We start from the raw sequence: 22,111 nt of genomic DNA, 5'->3' as shown, positions 1-22,111 counted from the left end.
ATCTCATCCTCTGTCATCCTCTTCTCCTCTCGCCTTCAGTCTTTCCCAGAATCAGGATCTTTTCCAGTGAGTCACTTCTTCGCATCAGGTGGCCAAAGTATTGGAGCTTCAGCATCAGTCCTTCTAATGAATATTCAGGACTGATTTCCTTTAGGATCGACTAGTTGGATCTCCTTGCAGTCCAAGGGACTCTCAAGAGTCTTCTCCGATACCACAGTTCAAAAGCATCAATTCTTTGGTGCTCAGCTTTCTTTATAGTCCAACTCTTACCTCTATACATGACCACTGGAAAAACCATAGTCTTGACTAGATGGGCCTTTGTTGACAAAGTAATGTCTCTGCTTTTTAACATGCTGTCTAGGTTGGTCATAGTTTTTTTTCCAAGGAGCAAGCATCTTTTAATTTTATGACTGCAGTCACCATCTTCAGTGATTTTGGAACCCAAGAAAATAAATTGTCACTGTTTCCATTGTTTCCCCATCTATTTGCCATGAAGTGATGGGACCAGATGCCATGATCTTAGTTTTCTGAATGTTGAACCTCAAGCCAACTTTTTCACTTTCCTCTTTCACTTTCATCAAGAGAGTCTTTAGTTCTGCTTTGCTTTCTGCCTTAAGGGTGGTGTTGTCTGCATATCTGAGGTTATTGATATTTCTCCCGGCAGTCTTGGTTCCAGCTTATATTTCATTCAGCCCGGCATTTCGCATGATGTACTCTGCATATAAATTAAATAAGCTGAGTGACAATATACAGCCTTGACGTAGTCCTTTCCCTATTTGGAACCATCTGTTGTTCCATGTCCTGTTCTAACTGTTGGTTCTTCTTTGTATTCTTGCCACCTCTTCTTAATATCTTTTGCATCTGTTAGGTCTGTACCATTTCTGTCCATTATTGAGCCCATCTTTGTATGAAATGTTCCCTTGGTATCTCTAATTTTCTTGAAGAGGTCTCGTCTTTCCCATTCTATTGGTTTCCTCTATTTCTTTGCGTTGATCACTGAGGAAGGCTTTCTTATCTCTTCTCGCTAGTCTTTTCTGCCACAACAAACTCGCTGCTGTCAGTGCCTCTGTCCTCGTACAGGTCACTGATGACCCATGCATCCACAGGAGACCCTCACACTGTCAAAGGCAGGTCTGGTTCAGTCTCTTGTGGCTTCATGGTTCCTTTCCCTGGGTCCTGGTATGCACAAGGTTTTGTTGTGCCCTCCAAGAGTCTGTTTTCCCAGTTCTGTACAAGTTCTATAATCAAATCCTGCTGACCTTCAAAGTCAGGTTCCCTGTGAATTCTCAGTCCCTTTGCTGGATCCCACGTTGGAAAATCTTTTGTGAAGCCTAGAACTTTCTCAACAGTGTGCGAACTTCTTTGGTATAATTTTTCTCCAATTTGTGGATTGCCCACCGGGTGGCTCTGTGGTGGGGCTAATGGCAGCCTCATCCAAGAGGACTTAGGCCCTACACCTTGCCTCCCACGTCTGCTGCAGCCAGAACCCCTGTTCTGCGCAGGCCACTGTTGACCCATGCCTCTGCAGGAGACCCTCAAACACTCAATGGTGGGTCTGGTTCAGTCTCTTATAGGGTCATTGCTCCTTTCCCTGGGTCCTGGTGCACACAAGGTTTTATTTGTGCCCTCCAAGCGTCTCTGGTAGGTATGAAGTTTGATTTTAAACGTGATTATGCCTCTCCTGCTGTCTTATTGCAGATTCTCCTTTGCCCTTGCACCTGGGATATGTTTCTAGTGGGTTCCAACATTCTCCTGTTGATGCTTGTTCAGCAGCTAGTTGTGACTTTGGTGCTCTCACAGCAGAAGATGAGCACATGTCCTTCTGCTCCGCCATCTTATTTCTTCTGTTATGTGATAGGGGACTTGAATAAATACAACAATAAAGGTATCTTCATTGTTTTGTGCTCTTGGTCAGCAGTTAGCAAAGTATGGCCCATGGGCCAAAAATTGAGCCCGCTGCCTGCCTTTGTATATAAAGTATATGGGAACACAGCCACGACCATTCCTGTGTACTGTCTGTGGCCGCATTCATATTATACTGGCAGAGTCAACTAGTTGCCACAGGGACCATGCGGCCCACAAACCACAGATATTTACTTCACAGAAAGAGTTTGTCAACTGTGCGCTTGGCTGATTATTTTTAAGCCAAGACTAAGCCATCCATGGTCTCTGAGGCCAGGGCTGAGTGACTCGGACTGACATCTGGCTACTTGTCCTGCCTGAGAAGGTTGGGCTCCATGGTGGTCATAGAGGGCATGGGACTTGAAGGTGGAGCCATGCCCACTATTCATACCCATCTGGATCACAGCTCACAGTGAGAAGCCCTGGGTCTTCTGAAAGGAGAAAGATAGCATTGTGTTCTGCAAAGATTCTCAAGTTGTAAGCCTGTTGAGTTTTTAATCCACGGAACTAACTCTTCAAGTGGAATCTTGTGTAAATGCTCAGTATGTGAAATTGAAGAGCAGAGTTGCCCTGGGAGGGGGTGGGCTTAGGGGGCTACCATGAGAGGCCTGGAGCCCTCCTCACCCTTCTTCCTTCCTACTCAGGTGGCAGCCTGAATGGTACTTCTGCCAAACCTGGGGTCTTGGGGTGAAGAACCCCCCATAATGGAAACACATCTCTGTGGCTTGGGGATCTGGCAAACCTGGGTTTGAATTCAGCTGCTGTCACTTATGAGCTGCGTGTCCTTGGGCAAGATTTTGGTCTCTGTGTCAATTTTTTTATTAAACTGGAGATCATTATGTTTATCTTATAGGTTGTAAATATTTAAAAATACTACTTTGATGTTTCTTTTACAGTGAAATTGCTTGAAAGCAATGGCTATTTGTCAATATATTGCTACCTATCAAATTAGCACAGACTCAGTGACTTGAAAAAACACCACAAACGTTATTGTCTTGTGGTTCTGTGGTTCAGAGGTCCCTGAGGGGTTTCACTGGCTGAAGTCAAGGTGTCGGCAGGACTGTGTTCTGGAGGCTCTAGGGAAGAAGCCTGTCCTTGCTTTCCCAGCCTCTGGAGGTAGTTCCTAGTCCTCGGCTTACGGCCCCTTCCTCGACATGGCCCCTTCTACGCAACATGGAGCTTGGTCTTTCTCATGCTGCCCTCTCTCTTCCAGTACCCTCTTCTATTTGTGATTACGTTGGACTTGCCTGGCTAATTCAGAATAATCCCCCCCGCCCCCCGTCAGCAGCCTTAATTAACCATGGCCATGTAGCCTAAATCTTCACAGATGCCAGAGGTTAGGGTGTTGACATTCTTGGAGACCCTGCCACCATGCCCTATCTTTATTTCCTCTTCTCTCCCACTCTTGGGAACCCTTTCCAGCAGGCGCTCTTGGCCATTGTTCCCCTGGAACTGCTCTGCCCGCCACCTCCACACTGTCAGCTACTGCAGTCTGCTCCGGTCCCCACCTCAGTCTGCCTGTCATCAGTATTTGGCTCAGTGGGCCACTGCCACCTGCTCCACTGGCTTCCAGGATGTGACTGTCCCTTGGTTCCCTCTCCACCTGACTGTCTTGTTCAGATTCTCCTTTGCTGTTATGTCTTCAGTCTTCCTGCTTCTGTAAGCTGGGGTGCAGGACTTGTTTCCTGGACTTCTTTGATCACTGAGCATTCCCTCCCAAGGTTTCAAATACCTTCCACACTGATGTGTTTTCAATGCTGTATTAGCTCTCTAGCCCACATCTAAACTCTAGACTCATAATTCAGCTACCTACTTAATGCCTCCCCCTGGAAAGATAAAAAGATACAGCAAATTCAGTTTTCCCCAAACCAAAGTCTCATGTCCTACCCTGTTCCCAGCCTCCTCCCTGCGCATGTGTCCCCATTCTGCTTGTTTGGGGCAAAAATCCTTGGACACAGATTTATACAAAAGCCTCCTATCTAGCGTTTCTTTTGCAGACTTTTCTGACATAACAGCCATGGTGATCCTTTTGGGATCCTGTGAACCCTTTGCACAGACCTCTAATGACTTCTTTAAACCCAGAAAAAAAGCCGAAGTCCTTGAACTGGTCCAGAGGGCCCTGTGATCTAACCCCTCTGCTGCCCGCCCACCTCACCTTCCACCATCCCCAGCTTCACTCACTGCCTTCCTGCCACACCGGCGCCCCTCAGCCTGCCAGGCACGTGCCGGCTGCAGCACCTTTGCACCTGCTCTTTCTCCCCAGGACGCTGCACGGCTGTGCTGTGCTTAGTCACTCAGTCGTGTCCGACTCTTTGCCTGCCAGGCTCCTCTGTCAGTGGGGATTCTTCAGGTGAGATTTCTGGAGTGGGTTGCCATGCCCACCTCCAGGGGATTTTCCCAACCCAGGGATTGAACCCAGGTCTCTCGCATTGCAGGTGGATTCTTCACCATATGGCTTGCTCGTTTCCTGAAGTCTCTACTGAAGTGTCACCTTAGCAGAGTGGCTAAAATAGCACCTTGTACCCCAGACACACCCACCCTGACTGACCTCAGCATCATCCTCCTCACTCTGTCTTCTTTGCATTCACCACCACTCAACATTGTTTATTTGCAGCTTTCTTTTATCCCTCTTGCCCCCACTCGAGTATCTTCATTGCTGATGTCTCTTCTCCCTTCTCAAATGCTTGTTGGTTTCTCTGGAACATGTTCCATCAGGGCAGGGCTTTCTTTGGTTCAGTGCTCTCTCCCTGGCGCCTAGCCTGGTGTCTGGCATGGGCGGGGTGAGTGGAGAAGGGTTGGTCAGGTGTTTGTGGGATGAATAAATAAACAGATGGATGATGAGCTATATGTGTGAGGGCCTCCGTCACAGGGCAGGCACTCAGACTCACAAATGAGAGCTGTAATTATGAGTGATGCATTGATTTACTTGAAAGACTAGTTTCCCTGTCAGGTTGGTGTTACTCAGGGCAAGATAGCTCCTATGAATACCTCATAATTGTATATTGTTTATTGCTTTAAGGCAAATCTTAGCATTAAAATAAAAAATCTCATGATGTTTCTTGAGCTCTTCCTCCAGGGCCCCTGGTTGTAGCCAGGGAGCCAGGCTACTTCCTGGGTTGCAGAGAGGAGACACGTGACTCTGAGGACCCCCTCTCTTCTCCTTTCTGCTGTACAGAATGTTCTGTCTGGGTGGGATCAGGCAGGAGGTGGTGGCTCCAGGGCAGGAGTGGTTTGGGGAGATACTTCTCTTAACCGGCTTGAAATCGGACGGGGTGGGGAGGCTCGCCTGCTGGAGGACGTGACTGGGCTGTGGTTGCGTCTAGTGCTCATTCTCCGATGCAGGGCTGCAGGGTTTTTGTCCCTTCTTCCGAACATCCATTGAGCCCGTGTGTGCCAGATGCTTAGGTGGGTTAGGCCCTGGGATACAGGATGGATGTGGGCCCTGCTTGGGAGACCACACAGACTGTAATGGGACAGCGGGTAAAATAAAAATTATAATACAGCCATGTGCCCAGCATTGCTCCAAGAGCTTTGGCTGTGTTGTCTCCTTTAATACTCCAGTAATCCTGTGAGATGTGGGGCAGTTGCTTCCCTTTTACACATAAAAGAACTGAGGCCTCGGGGGGTTAATTAACATGCTGGGGTCCCCAGCCAGTGAGCTCCAGAGCTGTCCCTCCTCACCACCCACTTTGAAGGATATGGAGGGCGGGTACAGGCTCTCACCTTGATCCCAGGCTAGTTTCAGAGGTGTCTGTTCTCAGCTTACAAAGAAAGTGGCTTCAGGCACCGGAAGCCTCTCTAGGATTGGGTTCATGGTGACAGACTCACGGACACAGCAGAGCTTGACCAGTGGACCCCACAGAGCCCAGCATGCAGACCACTGCCTGGTCACCACTCAGAGGTTTCTAGAACGCAGAACTGAAACTCACAGCCTCTACAAAGGACCAAGAAGACACCCTCCCCACTAACCCCTTCCCCCTTGTCCTCGTCTAGCCGGGAGACTTGCTGTACTTTCCCAGAGGGACCATCCATCAGGCGGACACTCCTGAGGGCCTGGCCCACTCCACGCATGTGACCATCAGCACCTACCAGAGCAGGTAAGCCCTCACCTCTGACCTCGCGTCCCTGACAGCTCTGCTCCGAGCTGTGGTGCCTGTGGCCAGGATCAGGAGGTGTGAGAGGTGGTCTCATTGCTTCTGCTTTTCCAGCCCCAGGGCTTCCTCCATCCCTGCTGGCTTCCTAGTCCTGCTGTGTCCCACCTGTGCCATTGACCCTCTCATCTGGGCCTCCTCCTGAACTGTCATAACCCCATCTCATACAGAACACCGGGAGTTGCCCACATCCCGGGATCGGGAAGACGGGCACCGCTGTGGGTATGGCGGTGTGTCTGTGACGCCATGCTGCACTTCTAGTCTCTTCCCACCCCCACCCACTCACTCTATCCATTAGAAAAGTTTTTTTATTGTGGCAAAATATTCGTAGACCATTTCATCCACTTTTAAGCGTCCAGTTGAGTGACACTAATTGCATTCACGCTGTTGTGCAGCCATCCCCACTGTCTGTTTCTGAAACATTGTCATCACCCCGAACAGAAACTCTGCATCACGGAAACCTCTGGGTCTCTTTTAAGGTTTCCAGTTTTTACAGTTCATTAAAGTTGGAAAGGATGTCTGGAACAGTGAGTCCTAGAAGCACATGTGCTGAAAACAGTTCCAATTAAAACCACGTTCCAGTTCAGCGAGTGCCTTGTCACGTGACAGGACCCAGGCAGCGGCCCTGCCCGTGGTTTCGTGACAGCAGTGGCCTGGCTAGTCCAGGTCCCATTAAAAGCGCCCATCACTGGTTTATTCATCATGAGCCCTGGGCCTTGTAGTGGTTGCTGGGATGGTAGGCGCTAGACTGAAGGGGCTTTGGGAGGACCTATACTCTGGTCATGGTGGAAGGAGGGGAGACAGGTGTGTAGTTCCCAAACAGTGTGGCATGTCCCATCACAGCTTTGTGGAGGAGTCCCTGGGAGCACAGAGGGGTGTGGTTAGCTAAGCTGGGGCATCACGGAAGCTTCAGCAATGATTTGACACCCAAACTGAGGGAGCCCAGGGGATGAGTAAGTGGAGGTGGGCCCAGAGGTCAGAGTGGGACGGGACATTCCAGGCCTGAGGAGCAGTGGGTCTTCGTAGCCTCAGAGCTGTAACTTGCAGAACAAGAGAGCAAGCATTCCTCTGCCTCCTCATCTGGCTCTGCAAGGAGAAGTGAAACACTGTGTTTAAGGGACAGGAGGGACTAAGCGGGAGTCTGGCCTGAAGGCAGAGAGCTTGTTTTAGGTTTCTCTTGTATAAAATGCCTTCTCACCATGGTTGGGTTCCTTGCAGAGGGAGAAAATTTCCAAGGGTGACTGAGGGAGCGGGCAGTGGGAACCGGGCCGTGGGGAGGCTGCACCAGAAGCCCGTTCTGGACCGAAGCAGCTCTGGGCCTCGGCAGCCACGTCGTTGAGCCCCATCAGCGTCCGTCCTCTGGTGTCCTGTCGTTGCTGTCACTCTTTCCCTAGTTCTTCCTCTTTTTCGTTTTTCTTGCAGCCATCAGCTGGTTTTCTGGCTCCCTTAGTTTTCACTCCATTTTCCTTCCTCGGTTCCTGATTTACTCACAACATTGGAATGTCGCCTCATCAGTTACTTCTCTGACTTCCCTCCACCTCCTTGACCCCGTTGGCTTTTGCCACCACCAAGTGACTGTTTCCCAATCTCAGGGGTGAAGAACTGGTAGCTTTCCCTGGTCCCACCCACTGCCCCTGCAGTCGGCAGGGCTGGAAGAGCTGCCTGAGTTAGAGAGGATGCCTGCTGTCTGAGGATGGGCACTGTGATGCCAACTTGTGCCTGTCGGTGGGGCCGCTGCTAGAACAGGACAGGTGTGACGCGAGGGCCGCTGCTCCCCGGAGATGCCCTGTGCTTTGGTCCTGGCGCTCCTTAAGACATTATGGTAGGGTGAAGATTCGGCCTTTCCCTAAGCGTTCTCAAAGGTGGCCTTTAGGGCCTGCTCTCTCAGATAGTGGCATGTTGATCTGACCAATTTATGAAGGTGAAACCCTCCAGAGGTGTTGTTTCTAAACTGCAGCCCAAGATCCAGTCTCCTAGAAGAGCACGGAGCTCAGTGTAATATCTGCACTTTAACTCCGTGAGCTACTGCTATGTGACTTATACCTGGGACCCCTCGAAGGACGATAATATTTCATGCTGCTGTGAGGTCTACATGTGTCCTCCAGGTCTACGTTCAGTCAAAGGTGTGAGGCTGGGTGTAGCATTTTGTCAGAAACCCGTGAGGCCATCAGGTGGGAGTGGATGCCGGGGGAGAAGTGTCTCTCACGTGGCTCTTGTCCTCCTTTGCCACTTCCAGGAGGTAAGCATAAAAGTGTTAATTTTGCTTACAGAGTGAGAGGCAAAAGTCATACTGTGAATTTCCATTTTGCATGTAGCCAGCAATTTGAAATCTGCTGGTGACACAGAGGGACATTTTGAGCAGCTCAGAAGTGTTTATAGAGAGAGCATCCCCACAGCGTGTGCATCTTACACTGACACACATTGAGGAGCGAGTGATTCTGAACGCCCCGCAGAAAAAGCAGAGGTAGCTGAACACTGACGCTGGTCCTGAAATGGTATTTCTGGCATCTGGCTTCTCTCTTCTACCCCAGTAAAACCATCATTAGAGTTTAACAAGTTGCAAAATAAATCATTTTGAAATTGTTAATGTTGGATATTTGACTGAGAACAGTGCCCCTCCCTTTACTAAGAAACAAAGGAAAATGTCATGTTTAACTGTTCAGATAATTGCACAGTCCAGGATCTTGCTGTTACCCTACATATATTGCTTTTTGGATTTTTTGCACATACAAATTTTTTTAGGTCCTCTAATCATTGAGAGTTACTTTTCTGCAAAACTGTCAAGGCAGTTATGTAGTTGAAAACGTTAAAAAAAAAAAAAAATGTTCCTTTGAACTTCCTACTTTATGATAGTCTGTAATTAATTCTGTTATCTTTACATTTAAGATAAATCATGAATAAAGCCTAGCTTCCCACCTTTAACTTTGCATGTGAGTGTCTGAGGTGGGGAGAAAGGGAAGCCTGTGATTGATAATGCTCTTAAGTTTTTATGCTGAGTGCAAAGAGTCGGACACGACTGTGTGACTGAACTGAACTGATGTGAAATTATTGGAACTCGAGATTTCAGGGCAGGGGGATTGATGTGTAGTTTGTAGCTTGAGGCTTTTATAATCAGTGTTTTATCCACATGTCTTATGCTTTCATTGTTTTGTTTTTCATTTTTTTTTTTTTACTTGGCATGTGTTCCAGTTCATGGGGAGATTTCCTTTTGGACACCATTTCGGGGCTTGTGTTTGACACCGCCAAGGCAGACGTGGCACTCCGGGCTGGCATCCCCCGGCAGCTGCTCCTGGTAAGGAGCAAAGGCAGGTGGGGAGGGAGGGGCAGCTGTGGCTCCCCGCTCAGGACCCTGGAACCCTTCTCCCATGAGCCAAGCTTGTTTCCTCCTGGGCTGGGTGGTTTGCAAACGACAGAGTGCTGCACATTACTTGCAAGCCAAAGGAACAGTGGTGTATGCAGATGGCCCACTTCCTGTATTTCAGGGTGGCAGCAGCAGGCCCTGGGAGCGCTGACTGAGTAGATATTTGAATAACTAATGTGGCTCAGGAACTATAGCCTCAGCACATGTGCGATCCCAAGTTAGGAGAGATCCACTGGAGAGCCTGGCCTCAGTGTGTTCCCTGGCTTTCCTGTCCATCCTGATTTTACCCTGATGGCAGGTTTTGAGATGATGGATGCATTAGGGCTGAGTTGAGCAAAGGTGCCTTCTTGTCTGAAGTGGTCACTTCAGATAGTGATTTTTTTCTTCAAAAGGCAAGGCCAGGACTGCACCATATTCCCAGGGAGCCCTCTTTCCAGGCAAAACGCTAAAAATTGATCTTTTTTTTTGCAAATGGTAGGCAGCTACAGAGGAACAGTGGTTAGGAGGACATAAAGGGGTGCTGTCCTTAAGGGAGTGGCGTGGATCCGTGTTTGTCCTGGGTGGTGGTGCCCATTGCAGCACTCTGGAGACGGGGCCTGGGCAGGAGTGCGGCTGGAGTCTGGGCCAGGACTCACTTCTGTGTTTCCAGCAGGCGGAAAGCATAGCTGTTGCAACAAGATTAAGTGGCTTTCTGAGGATGCTTGCAGACCGGCTGGAGGGCACCAAAGAACTGCCTTCTGCAGACATGAAGAAGGATTTCGCTATGAACAGACTCCCACCTTACTATATGGGAGATAGAGCAAAGCTTGTGGCACCAGGTAGGGCTTGCTGTTTCTCTAGGTGGCCAGGGGCTAATGTGGGATATATTGATGCTTTTTTGGGTGTGCACTTTGAGCTGATGGGAAGTATGAAAGATTTCAGGGTGAACATGAGCCTGTCCTTAGTGTGTTAAGGTTGGACAGGACACGCTGCTTGATGGGGAATGAGAACCCTGTGGTTTGGGGTGAGAAGTATGTATTTATGGCCCCTCTGCAATTCATCATCTGCAGGAAGTTTCAAGAACTTGAACACTGAAATAATCTTGTTGGAAATTAGCTCAGGGATGGGTAAAACGTTGCCATCAGCAGGTGAACTACAGGAATTCACAGGATCATCACAGACCTTCCCCAAGTCCCAGGTGACTGTTTGTGACAGGTTTAAGTTACAGATGATGTGGACAGACTGCTGGGTGGATGGTGATACCAGTGTTCTGGGGCACAGACTATACCATGCTCCTGTAGTCTAACAGAGCTGGGTTTATTGACTTGTAACGGGAGATAGCACGCTGCTGGAGACTGCAGACATCTCAGTAAAAGGAATGCAGGGAAGGATTTCTAGGATTTGGGTTTGAGTTAGGTGATTTCAAGAGGGTTCAGGAAGTTGGGCTTTGCTCTGGGTTGGATGCTGTTGGGAAATAGAGACTCTCAGATTGCGTCTCCTGTAAATCCTGGTTATGGTTGGTAGCAGGAGGAGTGAAGTGAGGATGGAGTGACCACTGGTAAAGCAGCAGCAGTCCCTCAGGCTAGCCAGGAGTGGGGCACGTGTGGTCAGTCCCGTGGTCTGGACAGTGTCCTTCCTTTTGCCTGTTGATGAAGTGGTCTCGATTTTCTCTGTCTCGCATAGTCACAGCATGGCCATGTTTAATGTTGGGGTGCTTTAGAATGGCCTGTGTTCAGCAGAACAGGGAGACACAGCTGGGAGTGCCAGGCTGGCTCTCAGCCTGCTTCTCTTGGTCAGGTAGAGGGAGAGTCTCATTTTCACTAACTTTTCAAAAAGCCTTATCCATCACGCGTGGAGGACCAGCGAGACACACAATCTACAAGGTCCCTTCTAACATTCATTCTATGAACATGTTTATTGTAGTTTGAAGTGGGGAGTAGTTCAGAATATGTTTTTGATGCATCCACTCAAAACAGCAATTTTCCCAGCACACGGTTTAATCTTTAGCAGAACAGTTCAGTTCTGAGTATCAGCTTATGTCCCAGTTTTCCTTGTCTTAGCCCTTACTGTCAATATTAAGTTCCCTCAACTCTGTCTCCAACCAGATCAGCCTGTCAGGCCGATGTGTTTGTAGTGGCTGCTTTTTCACTAAGTTAAATCCAACCTAGGAAAGAGAGTTGTTCCTGTGCACTTTATTAGGTGGCTTGTTTTTATGACACAGTGCTTGACCTACCTAGACTGAATAATTCGCCATGGTCATGTAACTGGTAATTGGAGGGATGGTGCACTTTGAGCTCAGGAAGTCCTTTCCGAGTCCACATGTGGAGCAAGCCAGGGACAGAAATTGGAGCGGTGAGAGCGTTCCACGCAGAAGGCAGGGTGGCCCAGTCTATTGTGATAGTGTGTGCTCCCCCGGTACTGGTGACAGCCTTTTAATGAACTTAGAAACCTCTGTTGTTATTTATCTGGTTGACATCTGTCTTCAGTGTAAGGATGAGGTCCTTTGGGATGTAAGCAGTATTTTTAACATCACTGTGAATATCTGAGTTGGAGCAGATGCTCCATGCTTGGATTCACCTGCACATTGTTAACTAATTTTCCCAAACAGTTGCTCCTGCAAACAAGTTTGAGCCTGCTTTCTCTCTGGGTTTTCTAGGTGGACAACTTCCGGGGTTGGACAGCACAGTGAGACTGCAGTTTAGAGACCACGTGGTTCTCACCGTAGGACCCTATCAGGACCCATCCGTGAGTATCCAGAAGGGAAGAGGGTTCCACTCAAGGCATGTCCATCGCGGGCCTCAGGTTATCAGGCTGACAGGTGGCCCTGCCCACCTCCTCTGGGAATCTTCCTCCTCACAGTTCAGTCCCATCTCTCTAGATCAGATTATGCCCAGATCTCACTGCTCCGGTTCGGAAGTTTCCTGCCTGTTGGGCATTTGAGGGTTTGTCCTTAGCTCCACAGAACTCTGCTTCTTCCCCTAGTTAGCGGTTAATGTCTGGTCTCTGCCTCCTAATTAGGGCTAGGTTGCCTTTGCCAAATTATCAGTATAGGTTTCTGGTCTTCCTCTGGTGTGGGACTTCTGCCTTTATGAAAGTGCCCTGCACAACCCTAAAGCCCTTGGGGATTCTCCCATGCCTGGTGGCTTCACCCTGCTCCTCCTGATCAGCTTTCTGGGAAGGGGCCTGTGAATGACTGGCGAGGTTGGGAGTCAGGGGCACCTGGATGTCTCCATAACCAGACTGTTCTAGCCACCAGGGCCAAACCTGGTGAAAACTATATAACATATATGGAAACCTTGAGATTATATGCTCCCACAGCCTCATTTTTTTTTTTTTAAAAGCTAGTTATTCTGATAATCAATTAGTTTGAGGCGTTTATTTTAGGTCAGTGTGTTTGATTCTCATCTAAGAGGGGACAAGGAGTGACTCAAGGTGCTGGAAGAGGCAGTAAACTTCCCTGTGTAGGGTGGACACGGAGGGAGGGGAAGCCTACTCTAAGTAGAAGGAAGGTTTTTATAGATCATATGGCTGGTATTTAGAATTAATATTTACTCTGGTGTTCATAAATTGAAAATTTATGTATACCTAGGAATATTAAATTTTTATGATGCACAAAGAGTTGCTGGTATGGTTAAATGAAGTAACCTGAATGTTTCATTGGTAAGTTGAAATAGAAATGGTTTTTTCATTAAAGTTTCTGAAGGGGCTATTATCTTTTTAAAAAATGACTTACAAGTGCTTATTTGCTACATACAGATAGTAATCTACGACAACTATTTAAAAAATAGTCATTATAACTTGTATTTATGTATCTACATGTTTACATCTCAACTTTTTGCCAGAAAGATTCTTTAGTATTCAATAAATTTCACTTAAGCACTGAGGCATTGAGATTTTTCTTGGTGTTGCCCTATACTACTGGAAAAGCCTCCTAGCACCCCAGTGGGCAGTAGCTTGTTGCTGAGAGCTTTTTTTGTTCTTTTGAAGGATGAAACTCGAGGGGAGATGGTTTACGTCTATCATTCCTTAAGGAACAGGAGAGACACACACATGATGGGAAATGAAACAGAGGTTTGTTCCAACCCAAAATGCATGTTTTTGCTCTGGTTTGGTGCTTGATGGGAGGACTCTATTACCTTTGATGTATGGGTAATGGGCTTTTCTGTGACTGCAGTGTGGGCTTAACTATCCCTGTGAAGGGCTGTCAATTTGTGAAATGTTAAGTCAGACATTTCTGTAATATATAAACACCTGTACCCACTTTAAAAGACACTGGCATGGGACCTGTGGCCTTGTAGGGGAGGTGTAAAGTAACAAATATGAAGCATTTCAAATGACTAATATTTAAGACTTTAATTCTAATGTATTTTGATTTGGCAAGTAGGGGCTGTTTCTCTGCAATTAAAAAAAAAAAAATTAGGGCCACACCCGACAGCCTATAGGATCAGACCCGTGCCCCCTGCGTTGGAAGGTGGAGTCTTAACCACTGGACTGCCAGGGAAGCCCCAAATGACTAATAGGCCTTTCGTGAGTTCTCACAAGGGAATCATTGACTTTTATAAGTTATCTAATTATCGTTTGTAGTTTTTATAAATAGCTTACCTGTAACAAGTTTCATTCTTATGAAGGATCTCAGTAATGATGCATTGAGAATTATGGAAAATGCCACTTAAATGACTGGTGTATCTTTTTTCAGTCTTATGGACTTCGCTTTCCTCTATCATATATGGATGCACTAAAGCAAATTTGGAACAGTTCAGCTATTTCTGTCAAGGACCTGAAGCTGACTACAGATGAGGAAAAGCAAAACCTGGTATTATCCCTCTGGACAGAATGTTTAATCCAAGTAGTCTAGTGGCTTTGCTGCTTTAATAGTAATAAATATATGTAAAATTCTGGACACTTGATTCTGCAGAGATTTGTGTGCTGGGGACTCCTGTTGCTTTGAACCAAGGACACGATGAATGTACCTTTCCTTACCTGTGTGTTTAATAAAATGAGATCTACCTCTTACAGGTGATCAGTTGGCCATATGTACTAACAGATGTACATAGAAGAACAGCAAGTTACTCAATGTCCCAGAAAGTGACAAAAGCCATATTTCGACCAGTTTATTTAATCCAGTGTGGTAGAAAAGGCACAGCTCCAATAAATGTAAATTTAACTGTCATTACCTGGTGTTCTTTGGAAGAAATAACTTCTTTAAAGAGCCTCACTGGCTCTAGAAAAATTTTAAACAACAATTAACATGAAAATTTTTTAACTTGGTTTTTTACAGTGAAAATATACATACCATACCTTTGTGTATACACAAGCCCCCCCCCCCCATTAAAATAAAGTTACCCTAAAACAAATTTCATTAAATAATACTGCCGCATTTAATAAGAGGCACTCACATCTATGGGCAAGGGTGTTTTACAGGTGTTGTTTGAAAGATTACGAAAGAGCCTGAGATTGAAGGAAAAAAAATCCCCAATAATATTTACATGGAAAGACCAAGTCTCTATAAAAAATAGTCAAAATAGTGGGTCTTTGAGTTTAAACAGTTCACTGTTACTTTACATTCTAAAGTGCATATAGATTGATATTTTTAAAAATATCACTGGAAAATTTAATCTTTCTATAGAAAAATAGAGCAGACATTTTTCCGCTTTACTGGCAAAAGTTGGGGATGAAGAGAACAGTTATCTCAGTGTAAGTTTAAAACTTAGGAGGGAAAAATGCTTGAGAATTCTATAGTGACGGTGGTAATGCTTACTTGAGACTAAGTCCAAGACAATATCCTACCTGATTTTGTTCGAATGAAAGCTATTTAAAATGGAAGTGAAAAACTGAGTTTCTTGTCACAGTTTGTAAAGGAAAATGGTATAGTCAAGGCTGAAATACTACTTGGTTTTAACTTAAAATTTCCCTTTACTTTAGGCAAAGGAAAATTTATTATACGTAGGTGACAGAGTCCTTCCTTATAAACACTTGAGGGTAGATCAGGGGGGGTCAGCACCAGGATAGGAGTGACCCCTGGTTAGCGTTGTCATCCGAGAGAGAAGGGACAGCCACCGGCTATTTGTGCATTTTTAGTTTAAAGGATCAGGCAAAGAATAGCAACAGAAAACACTCCTGTACTTGCTGAGGTGAACACTTATGGTACTTCATATAAAAGCTTCAAGAGAGAACTCTTAATGCATATCTAATACAGTAGCTTAACAGTAAGCTTTATTAAATATGTTTTCAGATATTGTGAAAAAAGTATTCATCTTCTTAAAAGTATGACTTGACCTGTCGGACTTCGCTTCCCTGTGCCTGGCACTCAGCCACACACTTAGTTGTTAATAGCTAATAGAGGGTGATGGCATCAGCAGTGTCCTGTAACTATCAGGAATAGGATTTGTGTTTGGTAGAAAGAGAAAACAGACTTCAAAAAACCTGCTCACCGAAGCTGGAGATCAAGCGGGAGTAGAACCTTCCACAGACATCATAATGCATTCTTCACAGGAACGCCTACTAGCTGGCAAGCATATTTTGAGCTCTTCCATGGTGAAGAGCAACAGTCTTCACGTTTGGGGGAGAAGCCCATTCCACTCAGTGGTCCCAGAGCCTAGGATGGGCAGGTCGTTTCCACAGGGCATGAGGGCCCTCCTCCCTCCATGCTCTCCCAGGGACACTGCGGACTCTCTCACAATATTTCAATGTCCCATTTCTGTGTTTCTTCTCCCTCCAGGGGCTGGTTTACAATTACGTGAGTTTTGTCATAATAATTTCCTCCTAAAACAGCAATTCCAAAAGGAAAGATTAATTTATTCACACAGGTGCTTAACGATTTCACAACTGTCAGAAGGCTTTCGTTCAGCCCACTTGCTGGTGGGGTAGATTCATATGTCTTTATAAAAGCGATGGTCTGAAATGGGAAACTGAGGTTAAACAGGTGTATCTGTTCACCTCAAACCAGACCTCACAGGAGTGATTGAAAGGCTAAGCAGTATAATATATAGATGTATAAATGATGTGCCCTAACAATGGGATTCTTAAGAACACAGTGCTCTGAGCACGCTCTGGCTCAGTGTCACACTGCATTTTTGTTTCTACACCAAGAGTGGCTGTGACTAACCCAATTAGAGCAACAGCACTGAATAATATTCACCCTGACCTTGTTGAATTCAAAAGTGAGTTTAAATGATACCTACTATAAATTTTAAGAACCACACAATTCAGAACAGAAAGTCAGAGATGTTTCTTTAGGGACCAGATGACATGTTACGGTTGGTGATGCTTCACATTTCGAAATGTTCTCAAAGATCACATAGCAAATGAAAATTTTACCACTCTACTGATAAGAACCTTCATAAGCTTGGTCCTTAGGCTTTTGATCCACCTATAGCTAATTGTTTTGCTTGTTGTTTGTTAAAATGGCATATCAGCTTTTTCAAGTATAATTAAAAATGACTTAATATTTCCCTTATACATAAGGGCTTCTTTTACCCAGGAGGAGGTGGAGGTTTGGAATTCAAAATGAATATCCAAGGACACAACACACTGGCTTTCGTCATAGGCCTACCTTTAACATCAAGGACCAGTTGATCACTGAGGTAGGAGCCGATGGTTCCATTTCTGTTCAGTCTCCACTTCTGCCTGAACTGCCCATGTTCGGTCCAGAGGGCGACTTTAGCTCCAGGTGTGTCTCGACCACCGATGACATCGAGACATGTGTCACTGGCCTGAAAGGTCAAGAAATACATTGGCAGTACTACATTGCTAAAATCAGCTGGACTGAGCCTTTTTTCTTTCATGTGAGTGAATCAGACAAGCCCATCTAAAAAGAAAACAAGACCTGAACCTAAATCTAAAATTATAATCTCCGTCAATTTTTTAAGTTGTTATGGCTGAGGGAAGGCGATAGTATGGAAATAAACCTACTGAACTAGAGGTACTTTTTTTTTTTTCCTGTGATCCCTTGAACCTCAAACTGCTGTGGTTGGAAGGAATCATAATTTTCCATGGTACAGATGAGTATCAGAAAATCACATATCATTTTAGAAACCATGTAAGTCTCAGTGTGGTGGTGGTTCAGTCACTAAGTCGTGTTCAACTCTTGCAATCCCACCTGTCTGTAGCCCACTAGGATCCTCTGTCCACGGGATTTCCCAGGCAAGAATACTGGAATGGGTTGCCTTTTCTTCTCCAGGGCATCTTCCTGACCCAGGAATTGAACCTGGGGTGGGAAGATCCCCTGGATCTTGGGCTTTATTCTTAGGCTTTCCTTGTGGCTCAGCTGGTGAAGAATCTACCTGCAATGCGGGAGATCTGGGTTCGATTCCTGGGTTGGGAAGATCCCCTGGAGAAGGGAAAGGTTACCCACTCCAGTATTCTGGCCTGGAAAATTCCATGGACTGTATATGTACAGTCCATGGGGTTGCAAAGAGTTGGACACGACTGAGTGACTTTCACTTTTGCATTGCAGGTGGACTGGATTGAGCCACCAGGGAAGCCTGAGGTATTTGTTTTTAAAAGAACATCCAGATCTGACAACAGATGGTTAAATAAAGATTTGTTGAATTAGGATTAAATGTTGAGTTAGTGTTAGCTTAAATATATAAGGTCGAGCTTGTTTTTCTTATAAAAACATTGGGTGATGTGCTGGATACCCAGACAATAATTACGTTTAAGTGCTTTTCATTTCTGTTGAAGCATGAGAAAAAGGTTGATAATCTACTGGTGATATAATAAAACTGGTGTCTTATTCCCCATACCATCAAACATAATAGAAAGGGTGCAGAAAAACAAAGAAACCTGAATTTTATTTTCTAAACTTCCTCCAAAAGCAGCAGCTTTCTTCTTCCTTCATTATCTGTTTCAAAGATGTGCTTAGTTTCTCAGTCGTGTCCAGCTCTTTTTAACCCCACGCACTGTAGCCTGCCAGGCTCCTCTGTCCATGGGGATTCTGTCCATGGGCAAGAATACTGGAGTGGGTTGCCATGCCCTCCTCCACGGGATTCTCCCAACCCAAGGATTGAACCTACATTTCCTGCATTGCAGGCAGATTCCTTCCCAGCTGAGCTACCAGGGAAGCCTGTTTTGAAGATGAGAAAGGTTCAATTCAACGTGTTTGGAATCACAAAGACAGCTAAATTGATCTGGGCCACAGAGCTTAAGAAGCATCTCAGAAAAGCACACCATCCATTTGGGTGTGATGATTTTATCACTAGTTTTAAAAAAAAACATTTAGTATATATTAGTCTTTTTACTTTAAAAGAGAATTTTTGGCTATAGAAAGTCTAGTTTGGAAGGCCATTTCACTTCAGTGCTTCAGTAATATATGTCAATGCTTTTATAATCATGCAGCAAACTCTTCATAGGAAGTTGCATTAATTGTATCATGCCATTTGATTTGGGAAGATTCTGGTTTCTAAAAGACCAAAGATCAACAAGCAAGCTATACGATCGGTGGGGCTGACAAGCAAGCTATACGATCGGTGGGGCTGGTTACCTTGGATTTAAAGAGTCCTCGACAGTAGTGCCAGATCTGCGTATTCTTCCCGCTGTAGGGAGAGATGCACACAGAGGTTGCCCTGGTGTCGGCCACATTTCCCGTGACTGTCAGGTACCCATCCTGGGCTCGGTTCCTTATTCTGATGTACACTGAGGGCTGTGGCAGGAGGGGCAGAGCCAGTTAGAAAAATATCTTTTGAATCTGGAAATCAGCCCTTTCCAAGGAAAACTTGAAGGAAACATGTGAGAGGAAACAGAATTTAGCTTATTTATTTATATCTGTTTCAAATTTTCCATTAAAAAACCCTTAGACCACTGAGCACATACCTTCACTTGTACAGTCTCTACTGTCTTTTCTGAAATACACTCTTGGGAGGGTGAAAGGTAATAGTTTCATTCATTCACATTCCACTATGACAAGGGGCAGATGCAGAATTAGGGACTTAATGAGGTTCATGTAGTAACTACTATGTCCTTGTGGGTCTGGGGAAGGCTGGGGAGTAAGAATAAGGGCAAGGTACTACCTCCATGGATGGAATAACAATTGAGCAGGCAAGGTACAATAATAAGACACGCTGGCTTGTGCTATGATTAAGTGCCAAATGACTGCTATGGGAGGTTGTGAAAAGCCCAGGTGGCTGAGGGCCCTCTAGTAATTTTTTTGTTTCTATTTATACTTTGTTGAAATTGACCTTGATATTTCAAGGAAAGAGACCTTGCATATAGGTGGTCACTGTGTAGCTACTCAAAAATTGGGTAACAAAAAATTTCATCTCTTGGGCCTGGAATATATAGAAAGTTTTCAAATAAGATACTAAGTCTAGGACTTGCCTCTAAGGATCACAGTTACTATTTATTGAGACTTAGTCCTAAATGCTATCAGAATTAATGACCAGAACAACCCTTTAAGAGAATACAAGGGACTTCCCTGGTGCTCCAGTGGTTAAGACTCCACAGTTCCACTGCAGGGGGCACAGACTGGGGAACTAAGATCCTGCATGTTGACAGGGTATGGTCAAAAAACCACCACAGGAAAAACAGAAAGAAAGTATAATTATGACCTGCATTCTTACAAATAAGGGTAACACAGATATGGAAAAACCAGGTTTGCCTGTGCCAAAACCCTCCCTATTCACCCTGATGCTCTAAGGCCTGTGCAGAGATGCACTCATTACTCTGCATTACTCTGAGACATGGGGAATAAAAGACCGATTCCAAAGTTGGCAGTGGAATAGGATGATAAAAGAACAAAGCACCTGACTGAAGCACTACAGAAACTATACTCTCAGCCCCAGGACTCAGGCCTCCAGTCTTAATGTAGTAATATAGGACACTCAATATGCCTGTCTTGGATCAGATGTTGGCATCCCACTTAGAACCTTGTCAAATACCAGTAACACATGATGTGTTACTGAATAAAGAAGCACTTTTCAAGCTGAGAAAGGTAAGAGCTAGGGAAGTGCAACAAGGCATTATGGTAAGCCCACCGATGAATATTCTATTTTGAAGTTTAAGATGGATCAGTGTGAGGCTAGTTGAAGTTTGGTAAATTGGTGTCATGTTTAGCCTTCCTATGGAAATAAACATTCTGGGCACTTAAATAAGCAAATAAAAGGACAGTTTTTTAAATCTGGTAGTGTAAAGCAGATGAAAAAGATGTCTTACTTGGTAAAGTGTTTTAACTGTTTCAAACCACTATTTCTGTATTCACAGTAAGATATTTAAATTCCTGTAATTTGTAAGTCTGAATCATATAATTCTATAAATCTCCTGCAGTTATTAATTCTGGAGGCTTCACTACATTCTTTACAACAGTTTCCTTACCTTGTACATGTAAGAAAACAGGTGTGACCTTCACAAAGGACAGTTCCACTTATGTTAGGACCAAACATCACAGTTTTTAATCAATTAGCTCAAGTAAGTGTCAGATTTTATTTTTCTGGGCTCCAAAATCACTGCAGATGGTGACTGCAGCCATGAAATTAAAAGATGCTTACTCCTTGGAAGGAAAGTTATGACCAACCTAGATGGCATATTCAAAAGCAGAGACATTACTTTGCCAACAAAGGTCTGTCTAGTCAAGGCTATGGTTTTTCCAGTGGTCATGTATGGATGTGAGAGTTGGACTGTGAAGAAAGCTGAGCCCCGAAGAATTGATGCTTTTGAATTGTGATGTTGGAGAAGACTCTTGCGAGTCCCTTGGACTACAAGGAGATCCAACCAGTCCATCCTAAAGGAGACCAGTCCTGGGTGTTCTTTGGAAGGACTGATGCTGAGGCTGAAACTCCAATGCTTTGGCCACTTCATGTGAAGAGCTGACTCACTGGAAAAGACTCTGATGCTGGGAGGGATTGGGTGCAGGAGGAGAAGGGGACGACAGAGGATGAGATGGCTGGATGGCATCACCGACTCGATGCACATGAGTCTGGGTGAACTCCGGGAGTTGGTGATGGACAGGGAGGCCTGGCGTGCTGCGATTCATGGGGTTGCAAAGAGTCGGACACAAGTGAGCGACTAAACTGAAGGTAATAATCACCCTTATTATGCACTTGTAGTCTGACTTCTCTGTGATTATACATGAAAGCACTGATATGCATTGTAAGTGCCTTGCTGAAGCCCTAATTTCCAACCTCAGAGGATCACATTTTGATGATTCCTGAATTTCTAAATAATATAAGCCAAAGCAGTGCCAACAGGCCTACCAAAAAGAGGAATTATGACCCATAATACATCCATCTATGGCCAAACTACCCTGAATGCACCTGATCTTGTCAGCTAAGCAGGGTCAGGCTTGGTGAGTGAGTGGACGAAAGACTCAGTACTGTTATAGGTACCTAGAATTCCTCTGCTGGTTTTCAAAGCTGTGGCCTAAATAAACAAATGGAAAATATTAAAGTATTATTTTGAATTAAATGTTTAAGGATAATTTCCTAATACACAATTCAAGAAGAGTAACAATGTTATTAAAAAAAACTTCTATGTAGAATCAGAGGCTACTGTTCTAGCTATCTTAAATAACAGCCAGGGACATCCTTCCCAGCAAGGGACGCCCTTTCAAAAGTGAGGGAAATATTCTCGGCATCCAACTGGGCTTCCAGAGTTTCTAACAACATGGGATCAAGTGTTACTACTAATATATAAACTAAACTGAAATCCCACTTCTGCCGTGCTTTTCCCCCACGGGTTTTCAGGGCAGTTGCCTATCATCCTGTGTGACAGGACTGAGGAATAAGCA

The 22,111-nt window shown here is 45.2% G+C and overlaps 2 protein-coding genes across 12 annotated transcripts in view; one reads left to right on the top strand and one right to left on the bottom strand.

The window, feature by feature from the left end:
- The window catches only part of RIOX2 (ribosomal oxygenase 2), a 35,679-nt gene extending 18,703 nt beyond the window's left edge, over positions 1-16,976 (top strand). For 4 of the 11 annotated variants that reach the window (XM_027555461.1, XM_027555543.1, XM_027555623.1 and 1 more), the window contains exons 5-11: positions 5,896-5,999; positions 9,243-9,345; positions 10,064-10,232; positions 12,050-12,138; positions 13,381-13,464; positions 14,090-14,206; positions 16,858-16,976. In XM_027555461.1, the coding sequence (XP_027411262.1) occupies positions 5,896-5,999; positions 9,243-9,345; positions 10,064-10,232; positions 12,050-12,138; positions 13,381-13,464; positions 14,090-14,206; positions 16,858-16,968 (777 nt within the window). In that variant the 3' untranslated portion in view covers positions 16,969-16,976. Of the gene's footprint in view, positions 1-5,895; positions 6,000-9,242; positions 9,346-10,063; positions 10,233-12,049; positions 12,139-13,380; positions 13,465-14,089; positions 14,564-16,857 lie in introns of those variants that run through there. The other 7 variants (XM_027555950.1, XM_027556032.1, XM_027555702.1 and 4 more) reach the window with 4 other exon arrangements.
- Positions 14,490-22,111, bottom strand: part of CRYBG3 (crystallin beta-gamma domain containing 3) — a 126,362-nt gene continuing 118,740 nt past the window's right edge. Inside the window, exons 20-22 of the mRNA XM_027555158.1 lie at positions 18,875-19,033; positions 16,946-17,105; positions 14,490-16,155 (exon numbers count right to left, since the gene is read on the bottom strand). Of these exons, the coding sequence (XP_027410959.1) occupies positions 16,067-16,155; positions 16,946-17,105; positions 18,875-19,033 (408 nt within the window). The 3' untranslated portion in view covers positions 14,490-16,066. The remainder of the gene's footprint in view (positions 16,156-16,945; positions 17,106-18,874; positions 19,034-22,111) is intronic.

The sequence above is a fragment of the Bos indicus x Bos taurus genome, chromosome 1 (genome assembly GCF_003369695.1).
Source record: "Bos indicus x Bos taurus breed Angus x Brahman F1 hybrid chromosome 1, Bos_hybrid_MaternalHap_v2.0, whole genome shotgun sequence".
Lineage (NCBI taxonomy): Eukaryota > Metazoa > Chordata > Mammalia > Artiodactyla > Bovidae > Bos > Bos indicus x Bos taurus.
The sequence above is the reverse complement of the archived record's forward strand: the minus strand, read 5'-3'. Positions and strand labels throughout refer to the sequence as shown.